This window comes from Haliotis asinina, chromosome 6, assembly GCF_037392515.1.
Source record: "Haliotis asinina isolate JCU_RB_2024 chromosome 6, JCU_Hal_asi_v2, whole genome shotgun sequence".
Taxonomy (NCBI): Eukaryota; Metazoa; Mollusca; class Gastropoda; order Lepetellida; family Haliotidae; genus Haliotis; species Haliotis asinina.
Window position 1 is genome coordinate 11,500,816 of NC_090285.1, and position 24,611 is coordinate 11,525,426.

Sequence of the window (24,611 nt, forward strand, 5' to 3'; positions counted from 1 at the left end):
GGAGGTCAGTATTGCCAGATTGGCCCATGAGCCACCGCCTTCTGGCATAGGACTCTAGGCATAGCAACAATTTTCAAACATGAGAGTATCACAAAAATATTTCGTGGAAAAGATACAAAGATATACATAATCCACATTTGATGTTGACCATGCACAGGGCATGACATGACCAGCCGATTGGTAGAACCGGGTCAGTTCTACCTCCCGTCTAGGTGAAGTCAGGGCCAAAGTGGTGTGTTGAGCAATAGGTACAGGGTTGCAGGCACCTATTGCCCTCAACCACCAGAATCCCTTCCTCCACCGACACAGGGTTGCAACCCACGGCAAATGGGTTGGTGGACCAAATATCCCCCCGGGTCCACAACGGGGGTGTCGGCGAGCTCTTGGCGTTACCCAGCACCCACCACGAGGAGGTGGCTCGCCACGGGTGCCTACAGTAAAACAACAACAGTATCATAGTCTGAATTAAACCTAATATGTGAAATTAAAACTAACAGCACAATTTGATCAATACATCATCTAAAACAGGCTGTAGACTAACAACTGAAGGTTGATCACCATGCTATGGACCATGGGGCCTTTTGCTATCAGCATGGACCCTGGCTGGATTTACACCATCCCTTCAATCGCTGCCGACTGTTGAAAAATGCAGCCTAAAATTAAAATATCAAGAATACTACATAAAAGCCTTACTACATAGACAGTTTGGGACATGTACCGTCTTGAATTATTTTACGCTGATTTTACAATGATTTAACCCCCTTTAAGCTTGCAGCAACTGACAATCTCAGTTGCTAATTTACTCTACCACTTAAAAACATCAGTTATCTAGTTAGGAAACATATTGTCCATAATGTTTCTAACAATTCTATGTGATGGTACAGGGGTAACTTTAATGACATGGGCACATGTAAACGCCCTGACAAAAAGCGGAAAGTTGCCTTTTTTAAAATTCAAGCGAGCAAATAGTCGATATTGACATTTAAAAACACGGACTAAATATTGCCCTGAATGGTGATTAGTAATGTTTCAAATGGCTGCTTACGATGTTTCCAGTAAGTTTGCCCTCCCTGCACAAAGCAGGGAATTTTACATACAGAATTTTTCTATAAAATTCAAAATTATATTTATAGCTATTATATATTCGGATATTTTATGACATCAAAGTGAAGGATGAGGAGGTCGGACACATATTTCATTTTCTGAGGGTTGTGGTAGGTGGGTGTTGGTGTTGGTGATTTTGCGTGTGTGCGTGTGCGTGTGCGTGTGCGTGTGTGCGTGTGTGTGTGTGTAGGGGGTGGGGGTGAGGAAGGGTTTCAATCTCTTCTTGCCATCAGTAGCAAACTTATTGTATAAGCACAATAACGAATCTGGTTCGTATGCGTTTTGCATTTGATGACAGGATGCGCTGTGTGAAAAGTACACAATCGACTCAAGTTATATGTTATACGATAAAGTTATAAATATATCATTCCATTTATTCAGATATAAGAACTTCGTCAATCAATGCACGGTAGAAAGATGAACACAAAGCCAGCTGATGGCCAGGCACAATGGGAAACAAATTTGTTGGCTTCGCATTGGTACAGAAGAACCATACCACTATACCTACTGTCCTACACCACGTGAGAGAGTCTAATAAGGTATAATGCTAAATGCATGAGTGTGTTTTCAATATTCAGATATTCTTTATACTAAATTCTTAAGCAAAATCAGGTCCTAGACCCATTTTCAAAATGTACAGAAAATCATTTATTCGAATATGCCCACGAGAGTATGACTTGCTGAAGGGGTATGCCCCTGACAAGGACGCACTGAATCAATAATGCTCGTCTGAGGATTATCAGTTTCACACACAACACCAGAAACAATAATCCATCTTTGGTTCCCTCCTGCTAATTAATAACTGAATACATCTGGCCGCCGAGTTGTAGCCTTCTGCAATTTACTGAAGCCTCTGGGTGTCACCAGGTAGCCAATGTATTTCAGTGAATGAGTGAGTGAGTTTAGTTTTACGCCGCACTCAGCCAATCTATTTCCAACTGAAAGTGGTAGTCAAACTGTGATAGTAGTCAGTCAGTCAACGTGTAGTCAAAATGTTACACGGACATAGATCTGTTTCTCCTTGTGGAACAGGGTTTCCTCTTGCACAGAGATACGAGGGTTATAAACGTGGATCTAAACTCACTACCGACCAAACAATAAAACAGGAAGTTGGTAGCACTGTTAGTAATGATCATAAAACTGGAAAATCTACCGAAATGTTCAACTATACCACTTACAGAGAGATGAATCCAAAGATAGATGCTAACAACACCCAAAGATTGGCAAACGGCGGTATTTTAGAAAATACAGCAGTCTGTCATTAGATTTATCTAATATAATCTAGCTGTGGCGATGTAAGTCTGTCGCTTAATGCCAGTACTACCGATACATGTCCATGAAGACTCGGGTGGGTATATGTGTCATTGAGTAATGAAGGAAAGACGATTTACGTGTGCGATCGATGGCAGACAACAAGAGCTCAATTATTATAATGGATAATGGCGACGAACTGAGATTACAATGTCACTGACACATACTCTGGATATCAACATGATCTGCAACAACAACAGAAACATGAACTTCATTTAGAAAATCAGTCCTCGAAGGTATCTATAAAACCTGAATCCCGCAACCGAAACGGAAGAACAATATGCTTTTAACTAGTCTCCATTAATCAGAGGAAGGACATGCAGAAAGAAGAGTGAAACACTTGCCTGAGGACATACTATAGATGTGGAAATGGTGATGCAGTATGAAGAAGTGCACTGATCAGGAAAGAAATGACACGAACAGACTAAAGCCGTATATAGGTATAAATGAACACCAAACAAAAACACAGCTACAAACTCATTTCAGCACGGGACGTATGATTTCATGTCAGAGGCATACACTCTCCAACATTCTCTGATAGTAAGGTTTTCGGATCTATAATTAAACTTTTAAATCACAATTTTCACAATCACAACCAGCATCATATGATTGATAAGATATCAATCATATGATTGATAAGATATCAGTGTATATGCTGAAACTTCATTGGTTTATGTTGATACTGGTATTATAAGTATGGTACACATGTGAAAATATACTGGAGTCGGATTAGCTGGTGTTTCATTATTTGTTAAATAGCACTGTACAATTTAGTAAATGTTGTGTCTTCAAATATACACACTATGGCTAACGTATCATGGTATAGAGTTTCATTTAGGTGCAATATATAAAGCAGCAGGGTCGTTTCAGTGATTAGTTTGGACTGCCATTATCATAGTCATTGCTAAGGATCATTGGGGTGACCATTATCGGTACCAGAACTTTCTGTCTGTCAAAAAGAAATCGTTCCACATCCATCGGACGTCGATTGTACAGTTCTGCATACACCAGTATACACAGTGAATGAATTACAATCAGTTGTTAAGAATGATTATGATAATGTGATTAACAAAAAAAAATACTAAATACGGTAACATTTTGTTGCTATCTGACAAAGTAATGATTTTACTTTTTCCTATGTATTTTAATTAATTAATTATTATTGTGTTCAACAGAGCTCAAACGAATGAATATATCTGGAACTCACTGACACTTGCCATACTAATTATCCTATATCCAAACAGTCGCAAGTCCAATACGTACAAACACTCTATGAGGCGGAATTGTACAATGGACATTGTTTTCATGCAAAACAAAGTTTGATGATGGTTTTATCGTTTATCTGGCACAATCTGAGACTATGAAGTTTTGTCTGTATGAAGCTATGTAGGTATGAATGGATTACATCAGTATGCGTGATGAATAAGTGGGCGGTCAGGTTCACAAAGTCATGGTAAGCCAATTGCCAGACCAGATTTGACTTTTTAGTCGATTATTGTTGAGTGCGGCGTTAAGGAGGAACCAACCAGTCTTTGCATTTTGACAACTAATATCATCTTCGTTAACAAGCACGGATTACTGAAGATCAATTCCAACCTGCATCTTCACGGGTTAACATTTTCACAGAATGTGACAGTGATATTGAGGTTCAATGTTCCCGAATCCTATAACTGGTTCGAATATACTATTCGTCTTATTTAAGATCCACTTTCAGGACCATATTCATGATTCTGGATTTTGTGGATTGTGGATTCAAAATTAAATACATCACCAACTGTTTTGGCATTGAAATATTATTCTTGTGTGATGGAGAAATCAATAAAATCAAGCTGAACACGCTTGACTGTGATTCGTTCACCACGGAGGATCATCGCCTTTCAATATATATTCTTGTGTACACCTGCTGTTGTCAATATGACATCGTTGCATGATGAGATTTTCAAATGTGAACTGACGAACCAAGTAGGTGTTTCCGATTCTGGTTTTATGTGACGTACTTTATTGATATAGGCATTGGGTGTGCCAATTCTTTTGCATCCGAAAAGGATGCATTGTCTAATAGCAGTCCTGACATCTTATAGAATGTACTAATTGTGGCAATAGCAGAATAAAGACATTTTTCAGTACCATCTAAAAACAACTCAGTATCATCTGCATGTTGTCCTAATTTATACTCCTTATCATCAATTACTATACCTTTGACTTTTTCATTTTGCCTTATCATGCATCCGAGGATTTCAGCTACAAAAAGAAAAAGATGTGGTGATAACGGGTCCCCTTGTCTACAGCCCTGTTCATATGAAAGGAATTCTGAGAGAAGTCCATTTTGAATGACACAAGAAGTTGTATTATAGGTTAGGATATTTATCCATCTAATAATTTTGGGTCCGAAACCAAACTTTTCCAATACCAAATTGATAAAATCTTTAGAGACAGTATTTCTACCAGGTATAAATCCAGTCTGATTTTCATGTATAAGAGAGTCTAAGGTTTTTTTAAACGATTAGAAATAAAAGTGCTCACTATTTTATACAATGAATTCAATAGTGTTATTGGTCTCCAGGTTTTTAAAAGACTTCTGTTTTTATTTGGCTTGGGTATACATGTAATACCACCTCTTTTCATTGTAAAAGACATTTGATTTATATATAGGTAGAATTTACGATAGAATAGATGTCGGCAATTCTGTGGTAATCTTACTAATTGATTTGCTAACATAGTTTCTATTTTCTAGGTTGCAAAATATTTGGTTGGCTTTTCCCCCTCTTCATACCATAGAATTCTGTTTCTCAGCTGTATACCCCTTATTTCGTCTTCTTTAATGTGTCAACTGTATGTTTTGCTAGTTCTGATAATAAATTTTCATCTACAGTTTGAAAGTCCCTTCTAATTGTTTCTTCATGGTCTTTAATTATAGTTTCTAGTTCTGAGGTTTATCGGTGAATTTCCTTTTCAGAAAGGTTGAGAATGAAATTGACTTTCCCCTAATTATTTAGTATTAAGATCAACAGTTTATCGAAGGTTTTAAACGATTCCATTGACGGATCACTTTTTGTGGATGATTTTAACATTTCTTGTCGAGGTAAAAATATGCATACTATTGAACGGCAACTACAGTTGTGTCTAAATAAAATAAACAAACGGTGTCTTGAAAACGGCTTTAAATTTTCTAAATCCAAAACAAATTGTATACATTTATGTAGAAAATATAAGCCGCATAAGGACCCTGAATTATCTTTAAATGGCTCTCCCATCAGAGTTGTAAAGGAGGCCAAGTTCTTGGGTTTAATTTTCGATTCTCATTTAACCTTCTTACCGCACATTAAATCCCTCAAAGCTAAATGCCTGAAGGCACCAGATTTGTTGAAAGTTGTTTCCAACTCAATGTGGGGAGGGGATCAAACTACCCTCTTACACCTATATCGATCACTGGTCCGTTCAAAACTCGACTATGGCTCAATCGTATATGGTGGAGCCTGCAAAAGCAATCTTAAACTTCTTGATTCTGTCCACCATCAAGGCTTAAGACATTGTCTGGCGTCTTTCAGAACATCACCCACTGAAAGTCTCTACGTTGAAGCCGATGAACCATCTCTTGCACAACGTCGTATAAAACTGTCTTTACAATACATTACTAAATTATATTCTAATGAATCTAACCGTAACTGAATCTATAACTGTGTCTTCAATCCGCTTTATCAGGATTTGTATCACAAAAAGTCTTCTCTTGTTCCGCCTCTAGGGCACAGAATTAAACCATTTATTTCTTCTGCTGGCATTGAGCTGGAAAGTATATCGCCTTCCCGTCTTCGTTCTTCTCCTCCTTGGCAATTGGTTAGGCCACAAGTTGACCTAGCATTAACATCATTTAAAAAAATGAAACAAATGACTTACAATATAAACAAGAATATCATCAGTTAAAAACAAATATGACAATTACAAATCCTTTTTCACAGACGGGTCCAATGACGGTGACGCAGTATCTTGTGCCATCTTGTCATTGGATCCAGAACAATATCTTCTAGACTACCGGATAGCAGCTCTATTTTCACAGCGGAAGCTAACGCCATATTAATGGCTCTTAAATATATTCAAAGACACCCTAAATGTAAACAGTGCATCATCTATTCAGACGCTCTTTCTTGTCTTCAGGCTATTAAACATTTATCATGTAAACATCCACTTTTAATAGAAATTATTGAACTGTATAATGATCTTGCTACTGGCCAGTTCGACATCGTCTTTTGTTGGTTACCAAGCCACGTAGGCATTTCTGGTAACATGATGGTCGATCTTGCTGCCAAGGAGCACTCAACAAATCTGTGACACCACTTCTTTTTCCATACTCTGATTACAAAGCTAGCATTAGAACTTCCATCCGTGATCTGATGCAGAAGAAGTTTGACCCCCAAGTAGGTATCAATAAACTACATGAAATGAAACCCTACATTGGTTATACCCACTTGGGTTGTCAGTCCAGATTTGAAGAGGTAATCATGCGACGATGTCGTATTGGCCATACAAGATATACCCATGAGTACCTGTTAAAAGGTGAGGATCCTCCATTTTGTATCCCTTGTGATGAGAGAGTTACGGTCAAGCATATTCTGCTTGACTGTGTTGAATTCTCCATCACAAGGGATAAGTATTTCAATGTCAAAATTATCAAGGATCCTTTTACAACTGTTAGCTTTCATTTAATCATTGGTTTTTTAAAGGAAATTGATTTCATGGGAGAAATGTGAGCAGTGATTCTGTAAATATATGTATTTTAATAAGTGGTAGTTTAGATTAGTAACTAGAATTGTTAGTGGCTGTATCCTCAAAGAGGGTTGAAGTACTGTAAAACTATCGTCCTCCTGAGAGGGTACGTAAGTCCACAAACATTCAGAGTAAATTCTAAGTTTCCACGTTTTTAATCGTAGCATAAGTGTCTTTTTATTTGCATGGCTAGATTTCACAAATTGCTGACGGCTGAGGGGATAATGTAAATCCAGCTAGGGTCCATGCAGGTAGCAAAGGCATTGAAAGTCCCAATGGTCCCTAGTATGGTGATCTACCTTCAGTTGTTAGCAATCTATAGCCCATTTTTATCTTGTATTGTCCTCTATAGATAAATTGTTTTAGGTATAGTTACTGGTTTTATATTCTCAGCTGTGATGTTCTAGTTGTTTTACTGTCCTTCGTTGACAGGTTTTATAATAGACATATATTTCATTCCAGTATTAAATGTTCTCGTCACGATATGGCTGAGATATTGCCGATGTGACGTTAAATATTAACTCACTCACTCACTCACTCGGGTGTGATAAGGGATGCAAGCAGACTATTGTTCCAGGGTCAGCTCACCTCGGGTGTGATAAGGGATGCAAGCAGACTATTGTTCCAGCGTCAGCTCATCTCGGGTGTGATAAGGGATGTAAGCAGACTATTGTTCCAGCCTCAGCTCACCTCGAGTGTGATAAGGGATGCAAGCAGAGTATTGTTCCAGCCTCAGCTCACCGCGAGTGTGATAAGGGATGTAAGCAGACTATTGTTCCAGGGTCAGCTCACCTCGGGTGTGATAAGGGATGCAAGCAGACTATTGTTCCAGCGTCAGCTCATCTCGGGTGTGATAAGGGATGTAAGTAGACTATTGTTCCAGCCTCAGCTCACCTCGAGTGTGATAAGGGATGCAAGCAGAGTATTGTTCCAGCCTCAGCTCACCGCGAGTGTGATAAGGGATGTAAGCAGACTATTGTTCCAGGGTCAGCTCACCTCGGGTGTGATAAGGGATGCAAGCAGACTATTGTTCCAGCGTCAGCTCATCTCGGGTGTGATAAGGGATGTAAGCAGACTATTGTTCCAGCCTCAGCTCACCTCGAGTGTGATAAGGGATGCAAGCAGAGTATTGTTCCAGCCTCAGCTCACCGCGAGTGTGATAAGGGATGTAAGCAGACTATTGTTCCAGGGTCAGCTCACCTCGGGTGTGATAAGGGATGCAAGCAGACTATTGTTCCAGCGTCAGCTCATCTCGGGTGTGATAAGGGATGTAAGTAGACTATTGTTCCAGCCTCAGCTCACCTCGAGTGTGATAAGGGATGCAAGCAGAGTATTGTTCCAGCCTCAGCTCACCGCGAGTGTGATAAGGGATGTAAGCAGACTATTGTTCCAGGGTCAGCTCACCTCGGGTGTGATAAGGGATGCAAGCAGACTATTGTTCCAGCGTCAGCTCATCTCGGGTGTGATAAGGGATGTAAGCAGACTATTGTTCCAGCCTCAGCTCACCTCGAGTGTGATAAGGGATGCAAGCAGAGTATTGTTCCAGCCTCAGCTCACCGCGAGTGTGATAAGGGATGTAAGCAGAGTATTGTTCCAGCCTGAGCTCACCTCGGGTGTGATAAGGGATGTAAGCAGACTTGTTCCAGCCTCAGCTCACCTCGGGTGTGATAAGGGATGCAAGCAGACTATTGTTCCAGCCTCAGCTCAACTCGGGTGTGATAAGGGATGCAAGGAGACTATTGTTCTAGCGTCAGCTCATCTCGGGTGTGATAAGGGATGTAAGCAGATCATTGTTCTAGCGTCAGCTAACAACTTCCACGTAGTATCAACTTCCATGTGCAGCGTGTGACAAGGCTCAGTCACTTTCTCCAGATGCCCCTTATTTTATTCGTGGTGATTTTAACAAGTGCACTCTTAACAATGTTTACCTAACATTTACCAGTATGTTGATTGTTCCACCAGATTCAATAGGACTATTGATCTCTGTTACGGAAATATTAGAAATGCCTACAAGTCCTATGTAAAAGCACCCCTGGGATCATCGGATCACAATCCATCTGTTACCACCCTACAAGCAGAAATTAAAGTCTGAAAAACCTGTCACCAAAACTGTAAACTGTAAAATGGACAACAAGCCATACAAGATATATCCGAACAACAAGCCATCGATTACAAAGGAGTTCAAGTCAGTGCTCAATGAGAAAAAGCGTTCGTTCTGCTGAGGGGGCAAAAAGAGGGTGAAAAGCGTACAAAAGACATATTCACGCAAACTATCAAATGTAAGAACTCTTATAAACAAAAGATTGAAAAACAGTTTTCCGACAATAATGTCAGGTTAGCCTGGACTGGTTTGAAATCTATCATTGGAACAAAACAAAAGTAGCAAAATATCCTTGTGTCTGACTGTCAATAGTTTGTTATAGAACTGAACTCTTTCTATGCCCGTTTTGATTGACGATATGTGTCTATCACTACCTCTGAGTTAGGACTTGTTAATCACAGAGGCAGATGTACTACTTTCGTTTAACTGCTTAACGTTCTGAAATCTTCTGGTCCAGATAAGCTGGGTGGTTTTATTTTAAAGGAATGTGGAGAACACCACATGTATTTCAATGTTTTTCCCAAATTCACTAACGTCTGGTAAAATCGCATCTCTGTCGAAAACTTCAAACATTGTCCGCGTTCCAAAAATACAACGCCCATCTATTCTTAACGATTACCGTCCTGCATCACTTGCATCTGTTGTCATGAAATGTCTAGAACGTATTGTTAAAAACCATTTGCTTCATAATGTTACACACGTGTTAGTTCCCTTTCAGTTTGCGTACAGACCTGGGCGTGGTACTGATGATGCTACACTGACTCTCCTACACAATGTTTTATCTCATCTGGAAAAGGGCAATAGCTTTGTTCGATTACTCTTTGTTGATTTCTCCTCGGCATTCAACACAATACAACCACATTTACTTTTATCTAAATTGTCAAGTATGGCTGTTAATTCTTTTATTATCAAGTGGCTCAAAGATTTTATTGTTGGTCGGAGTCAGTTTGTGTCTGTTCATGACTCTCGATCAAATGTTATATATACATCTACTGGTGCTCCACAAGGCTGTGTACTTTTTATTCACATTATATACAAATGACTGTTTTAGTACCTCCAGTGATGTTTTTACAGTCAAATTTGCAGATGATGCAGCACTATGTGGTCTTATTTCACGTTCAGAAACCTTTTACCAGCATGAAATTTTAAACTTTATAAATTGGTGTCAAGGAAACTATCTGGTTTTAAACACTAAAAAAGCAAAAGAAATGATTATTGATTTCAGAAGGACAAAACTCAAGTTTAACGCCGCTTCTTATTAATGGTGAAGAAATCGAAACTGTGGACAGTTACAAATATCTTGGCGCAGCAATTGACTCAAAATTATCTTTTCCGGAAAACACCAATCGTATTTACAAAAAAGGAGAACAGCGGCTGTATTTCTTACGTCAGTTGAGCAAGTTTTCCATCGGCAACACTCTATTGCGAACCTTTTACCAAACCTTTATCCAAATTATTTTAACTTATAACTTTATACGCTGGTATGGAAGCCTGTCAGCGCAAAACAAAAACAAACTTTTCAGAATTGTTCATACCGCCAGCAAAATATCTGGAATTCCCTTTGAACCTTTCAGTGTATTTTTCGAAAGGCAAGTACTTAAAAAAGTGAAAAAATATTGTGAATGATTCCGACCATTGCCTTCTGGACGTCGTCTTCGCTTGCCGTTATTCAAGTCCAACCGGGCCCGTCAGTCTTGCATACCAACTAGTATAAAATTTTACAACGAGCAGGCCTCATAAAGTTTTTCTTCTAACGTTGTTTCCGCATTTACGTATTGGGTGTATCTTAATAATTCATTTCTTATTTACATAGCTGTGTATTGCCGTTTGACTGTGTTCTTGCCTAATTGTTATTTGTATTTATAATCTGTTAACTTATACAATGTATAACAAATTAACCTCGGGATAATAAAGGATAATCTTATCTTATGGCTTAAGATGATGGTTTAGGACCGTGCTAAAGGTTCATTATGAGTGCAAGACGGGGGGAACATATGCTTTGGTATCTGTATACCAATAAGTACCTCAAGACATCTAGATCGTGCACCCTTTTATAACATTGTACATGGAGAGATCTGGAACAGATTATTAGGAAAATCTGGACAAAAAAATGAAACATGGGTTACAAAACACATATGATCATCTCCGAAATAGTCCTTAGAAGACTTTCCATATTGCTCAACAGGAACTTTGAAAAGTAAGTCAAAAAGAGTGAGTGAGTTAATATTTATCGTCACATCGGCAATAAGTCAAAAAGAGCACCATAAAGCGCACCTCGACCTACACGATGTTTTAAATGTCAGAAATTCGGACATGAGCACACTTCATGCAAACGCAAAGCTACTTGTTTCCGATGTGCCGGATTTGACCATTGGGGGTAGCACATGCTCTTAGCCTGTTAAATGTTCCAACTGTCAAGGTGACCATATGTCATCTTCGACAGACTGCTCTCAATATAAATTTCAGTCTCTTGTTCGAAAGATCAAATGTGAACAGACGATCAGTTATGCAGATGTGATCAAACAAGCACAGTAAGTAAGTTGTTTCTGCAAAGATAACAGGACATTCTTAGGCTTCTGTAGCCAAGACCATCAAAACAAAAGCGGTAGACTGTCAGACAGATTCGTCATGGACATTTGGCGACACTCCAAAACAAGGTTCTGATAGTGAAAAAAATGCACAAGCACCAAAATCAAGTGCGATGATAACCAACCACATGAACATCTACTTTTACAGAAAAAATATCATAAGGACAAAGAAAAGTTCAACGTTGAAAAAAAAAGAAAAAAAAGAAAGTTCATGATGACCAAGGGTCAAAGGCACTCCACAATAAGTATGGGTCGCTCGAGGACAATTATGGATACTGAAGTATCTGATCATGTTCACACTAATGGTCATACCAAAGGTCGTTCACGCAAAAAGAAAGGAGAGCATCGTCACCTGTTACAGCCCCTTAAATGCTTAATACAACATTAATTCCATAGATCTGTAGAGTATTGTGGAATACCTTCAATGACATCCACTTGTTAATACAGGATTTACACCGTCAGCAGCATGTCTCGAGGAACATCTTTGAAAAAAAATACAGATAATGTCAATCTAAGACAGAACTGTGATTATTACACTTTGCTCTCCGCCAGGAGATAAAGAAACTGGAGGTACTTCTATTTAAGTATGGCAGCATCATTAACCCTGGTGACGATCCACCTTTATCTAGAAAGAACTTTGCCAGGGCCGATTGGTCATTACATTGGACCCTATGTGTTGAACGATTGAAGTCTGAACCTTTCAGGAAAAATTAAGATCCTGTACAAGTTTTTCAGGACATAGCTGACAGAGAAATTCCTCAATCCTCTGCGAATCCACTATTCGTAAACTATGGTTTAATAATGAGTGTGAACAGTCCATAAAGTTTATGATGAAAACGGTAACATTTTTTTGCAAACATACTACTGTCCATAATTTAGACAAAGTTAAAATTTTAAATACCTAGCCTCGATGCTAATTGAAACAGAATGGTTTTGGAGGAAGTACATTTCCAAAATCAATTTACATACAGCTATGTCCAAACTGTGGAACATGGTCCACAGAACCGAAAGGAGAGCAAAGGTTCTCAATCTACTGTACACCATCTGAAGGATGGGGATAATCTATTAACTAATAAAACTGACATATCAAACTTGATGAAACTCGGCCCAAACATTCTTAATCTTTAAATCATGTCCCTAAATTTCAGAAACACCAAGAGGAGAAGAAAACTCAGTCAACGGTGGACATTACAATGGATTAGTTTCACTACATGAGCTACATACCATCATCAAAAGAGGCTGATGATGTCCACTATCAGCTCTTAAAGCACTGAAGTCGTGTTTGGAAACACTGCTAAACATAATTGCTACGATATGGAGCACATGGAATACCCAAACTTCCTGGTGTAATGCCATTGTAATCCCAATACCAAAACCTGGCCGGTTTCATACTGATCAGTTTAATAACACACCAATCTTTGACGAGTTGTGTCTGTAAAACCATAGAATAAAAGGTTAACAATCGATTAACATGGTATCTTGCAACCAATAACCTTATCACAGATGTAGTGTCAGGAAAAATCGTAGTGCGATCATTTGGCACGTTTAAAATCTTTTCCTAAAATGCACTAGTAAATAAACAACATGTAGTATAAATTTCCTTTGATCTTGAGAAGGCTTATGATATGACCTGGAAGCATGGCCTTTTGAAGGATTCACATGATTTTGGTTTGAGAAGCCCATTTGCCTCTTTTTATATCACAGCTTTTAATTTCAAGTCCGAGTGGGTTCAACCCTGTCTGAACATTATCATCAGTATCAGGGTGAGCCTCAAGGCAGTAGATTGTCTGTCACGCTGTTTAGCACCAAGATCAATAGTTTATTAAAGGTTTCAAATGATTCCATTGATGGATCATTGTTTGTGGATGATTTTAATATTTCTTTACATGTTAAGAATATGCGAACTATTGAACGGCAATTACAGTTATGGCTGAACAAAATAAATAAATGATGTCTTGAAATTTTCCAAATCCAAAACTAATCGTATGTACTTTGTAGAAAATGCCCCTTGAGGACCCAGAACAAGTTCTAAATAGTCAAAGTTGTAAAGGAGGCGAGATTCCTGGGCCTAATTTTCGATTCCTGTCACATATTAAATCCCTTGAAGCCATCGTATACAAAAGCAATCTAAAGCTACTTGATTCTATCCACCACCAAGCCTAAGACTTTGTCTTGGGTATTTTCGAACTTCTGTTGACACCCTCTATGTTGAGGCAGATGAATGTGCCTTCTCTTACAACACGTCTTGTAAACTTATCTTTGCACTATATTACAAAGTTACTTTTAACAAGTCTAACACTGCTTTTAACCGTGTCTTAACCGTGAATTTACACGTCAAGAAATCTTCTCTTCTTCCGCCTCTTGGGCTCAGAATTAAACTATTCATCTCTGCTGCTGGCTTTGAGCTGGAAATTGTATCTCTACTTTGCTTTCTTCTCCTCCATGGCAGTTGGCTAGGCCACACGCTGTCCTAACAATAACCGCATTTAAAAAGTCAGAAACAAATAAACTACAGTATATACAAGGATTTAATTACGAAATGAATATAATACATTTAAATCCTTATTGACAGATGGGTCCAAGGATGGTGGTGCTGTCGACTGTGCCACTGTCTTTGGATTGCGAACAATATCTTCTCGACTGCCTGCTAACAGCTCTATACAGCAGAGGCTAGCGCATTATTATCAGCTCTACTGTACATTAATAAACACCCTAAACATAAACGATATATCATCTTTTCAGACTCTCTTTCTTGCCTTCAGGCCTTTCTTACTTGTAAACATCCACTTTTAATTGCATTTCTTGAATTATATCATGATTTGCATGAATAGGACATCGTCTTTTGTTGGTTAGCCAGTCACATAGTCTTTTCTCGTAACGTAATGGCCATTCTTGCTGCTAAGGCAGCACTCAACAAATCTGTGACACCACTATTTATTCTACACGATTACAAAGCTAGCATTAAAACTTACACCTGATGCAAAAGATGTGGAACTCTCAAGTCGGTATGAATAGTTTACATGAAATAAAACCCTATATCGGTTATACCTCCTTGGGGTGCCAGTTTAGATTTGAAGAGGTCATTATGTCGCATTGGGCATACTAGACATACTTAGGAATACCCGTTGAAAGGTGAAGATCCTCCGTTTTGTAACCCTTGTGATCACATTCAAGGATGTTCTGCTTGAGTGTATTGAATCTGCCATCACAATGAATAAATACTTTATTGTCGAAACGATCAAAGATCTCTTTTATAATGTGAATTATCACGTAATCCCTGACTTTTAAAGGAAATGTAATTACTGCATAAATTTTGAACAGTATGTTTTGTAAAAACATAATGGTATTTAAAACGGTATTCTTAATTAGTAACGACATTTGTTAGTGGCTGTATCCTCAAAGGTGATTAAAGTATCGGAAAGTTATTGTCCTCCTGAGAGGCTACGTAAGCATCAAACCTTTCCAAGTCAGTTTAGCTTAACCATGTTTAACTTGAATGTTGAATATTTTAAATTTTGGCAAACGTTTCCTACAATCGCCAGTGGATGAAGTAATGGTGCAAATTCAGCTATGTCCATGCAGGTATCAAAAATGCCTTAAGTCCTCATGGTCCCTAGTATGGTGATCTACCTTCATTTGCTGGCGATGTATATCCTATATTTTATAATACATCGTCATGTATAGTTAATTTATTTTTTGATAAAATTACCAGTTTTAAATTAATAAATGTGATTATCTAGTTGACGTTCGTTGACAGATATTTCTAATGTACTTTTAAATGACAGAACATCTATAATTTGATTTAGGCTGAAATATTGCCGATGTAACTGCATAAATTTAAAATCACTCACTAGTGTTCACCTTCATATATAAAAACAGTATGTAAATGGTGCGCCCTACTGTATCATGGGTTAAATATTATAGTAGTTACATCTTGTGATTTATGGTTATGTTTTCTGTTTGTACATTTAGAAAGTCGCTTAAACGAAATTGCCACTAGCCTCGCTTTCTTAAGTACAGGCTAACACAAAGGAACCCTTGTCAAATGTTCACGAACGCAGGTAATAAAAACAAAACGAAACAGCAACAAAAGCAACCACAACCACACCAAGAACAGAAACCCAACCGATGTAGCCTCACACATTCAATAATTCTTGTGTACATGTACTATTGGGTTTGGTATAACCACTCTACATAACGTTTAGTTTTTGATTGTAATTAGACAAGATGGACACACTGAACTATTCGAGAAGAATATTGAGCAGTCTGGACCAGACAATCCAGTGACCAAAAACATGAGCATCGATCTACACAGTTGAGATACAATTACATGAGCCAGTCAAGTCAAGATATGCAATAATTTCAACAATAATTTCTTTCACTCTAGATATGCTATGTGCCCCGTATGATGTTTGGTACATTTTCTTTAGTTTTCCCTATTTGAGGAGATAAATAATAAGTGAAACAAGTGAAGCAGTCATAAAATGACCCGAAATGTTTTTTTATTTGCTTCCACACTTACGTTGTCTTCTCTGGTATCGTAATGTCGAAGGTGTAACTTTCGGGCACATGGCCTGCAAATACGGAATAATATAACCCATTACCGAGTTTGTCTATTAATAACTGACTAATTCAGCTGGCTTCAAGCTATTCATGACAAAACTATCAAACATGAACCCCCAAATCTTTAATCAAGTACAGCAAAATGAGCAACTTAACCAGGCGCCACAATACGGTTAGTTTGTATTCCTACACACGTTGGAGTGTTTGGAAACGAAAACGCCCAGAAAATGGTCACTACGTACATAACAAAAACTGTCCAACAATGGCTTTTTCCCCAAAATAAAAATAAACATCACAAAGCGACTCAAAACTAATAGCCCCCCCCAAAAAAAAACCAAAAAAAAACCAAAACACCAAAAACAAAAAAAACCCCAATAAATATAGCAACTGTATGAGTCAGAATGTATCGTTACATTGGCAATATTTCATCCATATCGTGACGAGAACAATCAATGTTATACATAAAAATTAATGGCAAATCGTATAAACCTGCCAATGAGCGACAGTAAAATGACTAGATTACTAGATTATCACATATTCGAATTAAAAAAAGTAATTAGATATGATACAGTTTAACTATAGCAGGAAAAAATAGCAGGTAAACAGTCTATATATTGCGAGCAACTTCAGGTAGACCACCATCCTGGGGACCATTCATAATTTATGGGTGAGGAGTGAGGTGGTGATAAGGGATTTTATGGAGTTGCATGTAGAATGTGAATGACCTGATCAATGACTCCACCTCCACTCCTGAACATGCGTACAATACTGATGACACCGTCCTTCTCCTACCCTCCCACCCCCACCCCACCCCACCCCACGCCTCCCTCTCTCTCTCTCTCTCTTCTCTCATGAACGTTCCCCTATGAACCAATAAGTAACAGACAGGGCAATACATGTAACTAAGCTACAGAAAGGACTCACGAAAGTAACTTGTTATTGAAATATACCTAGTGCGGCGTAAAACTAAACTCACTCACTCCTTCACCATAACACTTCCCTGGCAAGTTAAATAGGCAACTGTAACGGCTACTTGCATTTGCTCTCTCCGTTCAAAGCCTTTCTTTACTAAATGACCCTACGGTCTCACGTGGAAATCCCCACATGATCATTGTAATGGCTAAGCACCTGTCGTTATCTTGATACCAACACTGCAGAAGTCAATTATTTCATCTTTCAGTGCCTTATTCCTGAACCTAAAATTCTAGAACTGACACACATTTTAAAACAAGAATAAAATAACACGTTTGAATTTACCAAATTGTGACTCGCTGGCGGAAATATTTCATTGATCTTGTCGTCTTGTATCAGTCACGCTCTTCTGATGATCGTCACGTACACACAACAATGTGAATGTGAGGAATAAGCTTTCCTGGTCGCCACTTTGTAGTCACTTGCAAATTGTTCGTCATCCGTTTGTCACCAGGCAGTCAAAAGATCACAAACTGGTCGTCCGTGGTGAACAAAAAACGCAAACATCTGGATCCAATCCAAGTACTATACTGATGACACAGGTATGGCTGTCTTTATCCCTGTTGAACATGGTGTCTTTTTGCACAGAGATGCCAAGGTTGTTCTAAATTCACTGCCGATCAAACAGTAGAAAATGAAGTTGGTAGCACTGTTAATGACGGTCATCAAACGGGCAGAAATAAGCACGTATGCAGCTATTTCAATCACACTGTTAGACATCCAATAATATATAAAAGTGGCGCCTAAAGCACCGTGTGTGACAATAAACATTGTAGTGATTGCAAGGACGAGACACGTCAGCTGAAATGCACTCCGGGGGTGTCGTCTATGAGGTGATCCACATTGGTTGTCGTGCCCTTGTAATGATTTCATTCTACATCGTGAAACAACTAGGATGACGTTGCAGCTGACAATGATGATTATAGGAAAAAACCGGCAAAGTATCTGTTCGACATACTTTGAGGAAACCACAATATTTTGGGGTGGCATACCCCTGATGTAAAGTATGTCAGCCACCACTGATGGCACGTTGAAAAGCACTGAAAGTACAATGATTACAAAGAGCATCTTGTTTTGAACTGAATCCCGCATACAACTTGAAAATCTGAAAGGCATCGCCACGGCCAGACATCTCACAAAGGCAATCAAGACAGTCAGGTAGGCTTCAAACGTCAGAACTATGTCCACCAAAGGTACTAAAAACATATAAACATGATGAAAACTGACCTGGGGACTTCCCATCTGAACGACGTTCAACGTCAGCAAAGTACAGTACATGGCTAAGAATGCAATATCCACTGAGTTGAGGTACTTTAGCAGACGTAACGACCTTGAATTCATTTTGGAAAGAACATACACGCTTATCGAGTTTCCAATAATGCCTAGTAAACACAGCGCTATCCCAACACACATACATACTTTTTCGAAGTATATAACATCCATGATGCTTTGCGGGCTGAAGTCTGGTCACGTGCAATGTTATGTCCTTATGTCCTCTGCGACATACAATGTCATGCCCTTATGTCCTCTGCGACATGCAATGACATGCGCCTATATCCTCTGCGACAGAAAGTATCTTCATACTTTTCAACCGTACACAGATTCCACGAGGCTATGTATGCTGCACGATCAGCTGAATGTTGCGTCTCGTTGCATGCATACTTCTGGTTGCTATTACCTTTGGGAAAAGAATATATAATGTATATAGAATGAGGGCAGTAAACTAGCAAATGTTTTTGTCCGGACAGAAAGCACATTGTACGTCCAGGCTCTATCAGAATCGGACCGGGAATGTCACGGGGCAGAACAGGCCTTCAGGAACCCATGCTTGCCATAAAAGGCGACTCTACTTGTTGTCAGAGGCGACTAACGGGATCGGGTGGTCAGGATCGCTCACTTCTATTAGAATCGTTTTGAATGTGTATGGACCGCTTTGCGCTATTTGATTATTGTCCAGATAGGATCATTTGTGTGAAAATATTCACTACATGAAAGTCAACATAAACATATATAAAGTCAACATAACGAAAACTAGCTTCCTAGATCCAAGAGGAATTTAACACTAAACGTGATAGCCATGTCAATACCAATTTTATCAGGTTAATCACAAATCTGAGCACATATGATATGACATTTACATAAATAACATCAATCTGTAATTGAATGGGTGGGGTAGTTTTGTTCAATGTCAATTCTCCCCTCCTTGTTGATCTGCCTCTGGCGTCAACGTTAACATCTGTTTAAAGTTTATCGATGACACATGACGTGGTTTTACTAACTAAATGATACATTATTTTGATTGCCCTCAATGTATTTGGAATTGCCAGAACTATACTACAAACAAAACATACGGGAAGACCCTAAAAGTTGATAATCATGTATTACCTAAAACGTAGTGATGTAATTTATACTCTAAGGTAAATGCAACGTTTTGTGAGATTAATGGGCAGTTTAAACGACATGATACAATTTGCAGTGATGCAACTGATTCCATATTCGTTGAGCTTGAGTGAAATAAAGGGTGAAAAACAAGGGTGTTGAAACACACCAGCACTAAGTTTGATTCAAACGCTCAAACAAAACAGCTCAGTGGATGTGGAAGACAGACTGGATCCTGAGTCCAAGATGCGGGTCAAGAGAATATTTCTTTTTGAACCGATCCACATAAAATGGATACAACGGAAGGTAAAGGCAGGATTTGACTGGCTGGAATATACGCTCGTAATTTTGTTGTACACTACAAGGATAATATAATCTGGCGGTGGTTAATGTGTGGCTCAACGGCCTCGACGTAGAGTCTGTCAACAGAAGAAGATCAAAAGACCCAAGACAAAGAAACTCAAGCGAATGTTTGAAACAGGTAGATCTACCGGAACTCGAAACCTCGCCTCCGGGATATATAGCAAAATCAGAGACCACACTATGAAATATGTATCTCGATCCATAAGCCTTGATTCTGTGATACGATATGTGAAGGTCTGGGCTAGACTACTGACCTGCAGTAACCCGTGCTTGTCTTAAGAGGTGACTATCGGGATCAGGTGGTCACGCTTGCTGACCTGTCTGACACATTTCATCGGTTCCCAATGGCGCTGATCGATTCTCATGCTGTGAATCACTAAATTGTCTTGTCCAGACTTGAATATTTACAGACCGCCGCCATAAAGCTGGAATATTGGGGAGGGAGGCGCAAACATAAACTCACTCACTCACTTTGCGAAATACACGGTTTGATGTCTTTTATCTAAACATATTCCTAGCACAGGAACTAGGGCTGAAACATCTGAAACATCGACATCCTCATAATCCTACTATGTTTATATTCTGAACATATTCAGAAGAGTTAAGATCTGAAATGTTTAAAATTAACAAATCTTCGAAACAAACTGCATGTCAGTGTTGTTATCCTACGAATGTAAATATGTTTATGTGCATTACATTCAAAGTCTATTTTTGAAGCCATTTCAATGTACTAAGAAATTCGGTGTGCTGAAAATTCACAGGCACTTGCAAAACTCGCTTAATCAAAACACACTATATAAATAGTGAAATACACTAAGCCATGTTTGTGACTAGGAAGTATGTCATACTGACATCGGCCTCGGTACCTTATGTGTCCGTGTGAAGAATTAGAAATCAAGATGTTTCAGTTTCTTATTTCCCCAAGTATCTGAAAGTATTGCGTCCAAAGATCGCTGTGATTGTTATATTGTTTTTACCAAACAGAAGTAAACCAAGTACAGTAAATGTGAAACTGCGACAGACCCTCCTCAGACCTCCCACGTTCAAATAAAACAATGATGAGTGAGTGAGCGAATTAATATTTAACGCCACATCGGCAATATTTCAGCCATATCGTGACGAGTAAACGACCATGAAACCTAATAGAAAGAGGTGACTTGTAAGATAACTGCAATGAATTGGGTGTCACCATCATAGACATAAACAACTGATTAATGTTGGTTGAATACTCGGTTTCATCTGCTATGTCATCAGCACGTTTTTCAAGCGCATCAAAAACAGAATGGCGCTATCATTAGGTGATGTATTCCTATCGCCTGTCAAGGGTCCGATCCTAAAATACGCATACAAGTTACTTAATCAAACCTTCACACGCCTCCAGCACTCCCTTACATGTCTACCCCTCTAATATCAATCCTACTAAATATTCACTCCCCTAGTGCACGTCCACGCTCTATGTGGAAAGGGTGAAACAGAATAATCTAATTGATTTACTTCTCTCCATAATATCATGGCATCACAATAATGATAATAATAGGGGACTCCTTTAGTCCTTTGCTTTTTTGTCTGTCTCTGAATCCTTTGAGTTTTCTGCTCAATAGGGAGGAGGGTTATCATCCCGGACCTCCTCAGCACAGATCCCCAACACCTCTTACTCGTCTTCTCTACATGGATGACATCGAGCTCCTTGCCAAGGGAGAGACCAATTTGAAAGAACAGGTTCTCCTTGTCGAGTCCTTCTCTAATGATATAGGCATGACATTTGGACTCGACAAATGTAATACTCTTCATTTGAAACGTGGCAAGGTAACTAATGATGGATCGGTCAGGTTACAAGGGGTAGGAGTTATTGAGCATCTTGTGGAAGATCAGGCCTACACCTATCTTGGAATGCAAGTTCGAGACAAGCTCCAGAATGCCCAGATTCAAGATAAACTTCGGGCCGAGTATAAATCTCGTTTAAAGAAAATCTGGAGCTCCGAGCTAAATGCTCGAAACAAGGTCAAAGCCACCAATACTTTTGCTGTGCCAGTCCTCTCCTACTCCTTTGGAGTAGTTGATTGGACAAAACAAGACATCCAGGGTCTTGACCGCCTGACCAGAAGGATCATGTCTGATAACAGAGCACACCACCCTCGTTCCTCTCTTAATCGTTTATACATGCCAATCAATTCGGGAGGACGGGGTTTGATTAATGTGGAAGCTCTTCATGACAGAATTCTATTGTGCACTTTTGCACATATTTATTTATCGGATGATCCTCTGGTGATGCACGTCAAGACTCACGATGAAAGCAACGAATTCCACAGCTATTTTAAGCGTGCCAAGGTTGTTGGACACAATCTGAAATTTGAAGTTGATTTTGTTGATGGTGATGTACTGCTGGACGGTACAGTGATGGGAGTAAACCAGGTGAAGTCCTTCACCAAGTCTGCCCAGAGTCGGTCCTTTGTGGAGAAGCTGTCTGAGAAGCCACTGCATCGTGTGTATATGCAGTGTGTGGAACAGAACAGCAATCCAACTGACTCCTTCGCCTGGATGAAGTCGGCTGGTCTCAAATGTGAAACTGAGGGCTTCCTTTTTGCTGCTCAGGACCAGTCACTTCCCACTCGCAATCGCCAGAATGTTATTCTTAAAGAAAATATCAATATGAAATGTCGTCTTTGCAATCAATTTACAGAGACTGTCCAACACCTTGTTAGTGGATGCCCTTCCTTGGCACAAACAGCATATCTTAAAAGACATGATGGCATGGCTCGCTGCTTTTATTATCGTCTCCGCCATGCCTGTGGCTTTGACTCCGAGGTCCATCCATGGTACGACCCTGAGCATGTCCAGGGCGTCCTGGAAAATGCCAGCTACAAACTTCTCTGGAATAGGCCAATATACAGCCTGAGACGAATTCCAGCCAACAAACCTGATCTTGTCCTTTTTGATAAAGCCAATGAAATTATTTATATCATAGAATTTTCTGTCCCTTTTGACAGCAATGTGATTGGCAAGATTCAGGAAAAGCATGATAAATATGCGGACCTCGCCTTTGAAATGTCTCGCTTGCATCCCAAGTACACTGTCGTCAGGCTCCCCATTGTTCTCGGTTCCCTTGGTTTGGTACCTCCTGATCTCTTGGCGCAGATGAGGAGAGTGCCCGGGTTCTCCATCGGGAGCACAGCCCTTCTGACAATCTGGGTAATGCAGAAGGCTGCAGTGTTGGGGAGCCTTCATATTCTCCGAAAAGTTCTTGGTGGGTTCGACTAGGCAGTGTTTCCTGGGAGAAGTCCCATTCGCTGTCTGGGCTGCGTGTAGAGGGGGTGAGGGCCCTGAGCTGATGATGAGCTTGACCAGCCTGACTGTGCCAGGATCACCCGAACCCTCTCTGCTGCATTTCAATTTTTTAATCTGTAAAACATAATTGCTATAATGCACATTAATGTAATGACTGTTTGCAGAACTGCCAATGAAATCACAGTTTTGCAAACAATTAGGGAGTATGGCAAAATGATACATTGCCCCTTAGAAATGTCAATGCCAAGTTCTTTTTCTTTGGATAACATAAGAGCAACGTTTTGATGAAAGCAAGCTTTTCATACCATGAATTGTTTGGCAGGAATTCATCGGATGTCGAAAGGACGCATAAATTTGACATCCTTGTTTGGTGCACTTTACTAGCGATGTAATGGTGGTCAGGCGAGATTGAACATTGAAGACAGAGCAGGATATATGTTGTTGATGAAGCATAAACAGTAACAAAATTGTACAAAAATGAAAAAGATTAAAATGATTAGGTTAAAGTACCACGCCAAGATGGACGGAGAACAAGTTCGAATTGTATCGGTACACCATTCATAGCTGCACTGCAGCAAAATAACGGAAAAATCGCTGTTCTCATCGCTGACCGTAAAAGGTTTTGTTTCTCATAACGTTGACCAATATTACGTGAGTGAGTGAGTGAGTTTAGGTTTACGCCACACTCAACAATATTCCAGCTATATGGCGCCGGTCTGTAAATAATCGAGTCTGGACCAGACAATCCAGTGATCAACAACATAAGCATCGATCTGCGTCACTGGGAACCGATGACATATGTCAACCAAGTCAGTAAGTCTGACCACCCGATCCCGTTAGTCGCCTCTTACGACAAGCACAGTCGCCTTTTATGGCAAGCATGGGTTGCTGGAGGTCTATTCTGCCCCGGGACCTTCACGGGTCTGATTTCAAAGAAATGGAACTTAATTATCTCCTGCATCCTTATGTACAAAGTGTGATTTTCTGTATATAGTTTCTCTTTGATAAATTGTTGGGGACCATACCCCTACATACCACAATATGGAATATTGAGGGCTGGAGTAAATGCTTCTGCGGTACAATGTAGAAGACAGAGGTTTTTGATGACGTAATTGTGAACAGTGGTTATCTGTTGTTCCCCTTTTTGTAATATAAATATGCACTGATGTTTACTAATACCTTTT

At 39.4% G+C, this 24,611-nt stretch overlaps 1 protein-coding gene across 1 annotated transcript; it reads right to left on the reverse strand.

Annotated features, from left to right (window-relative positions):
• Positions 1–17,925: 17,925 nt before the first annotated feature.
• LOC137286850 (mas-related G-protein coupled receptor member D-like) lies at positions 17,926–18,843 on the reverse strand. Its single transcript, XM_067818860.1, has one exon. It carries the CDS (start codon positions 18,841–18,843, stop codon positions 17,926–17,928), a length of 918 nt encoding a protein of 305 aa, XP_067674961.1.
• Positions 18,844–24,611: the final 5,768 nt, after the last annotated feature.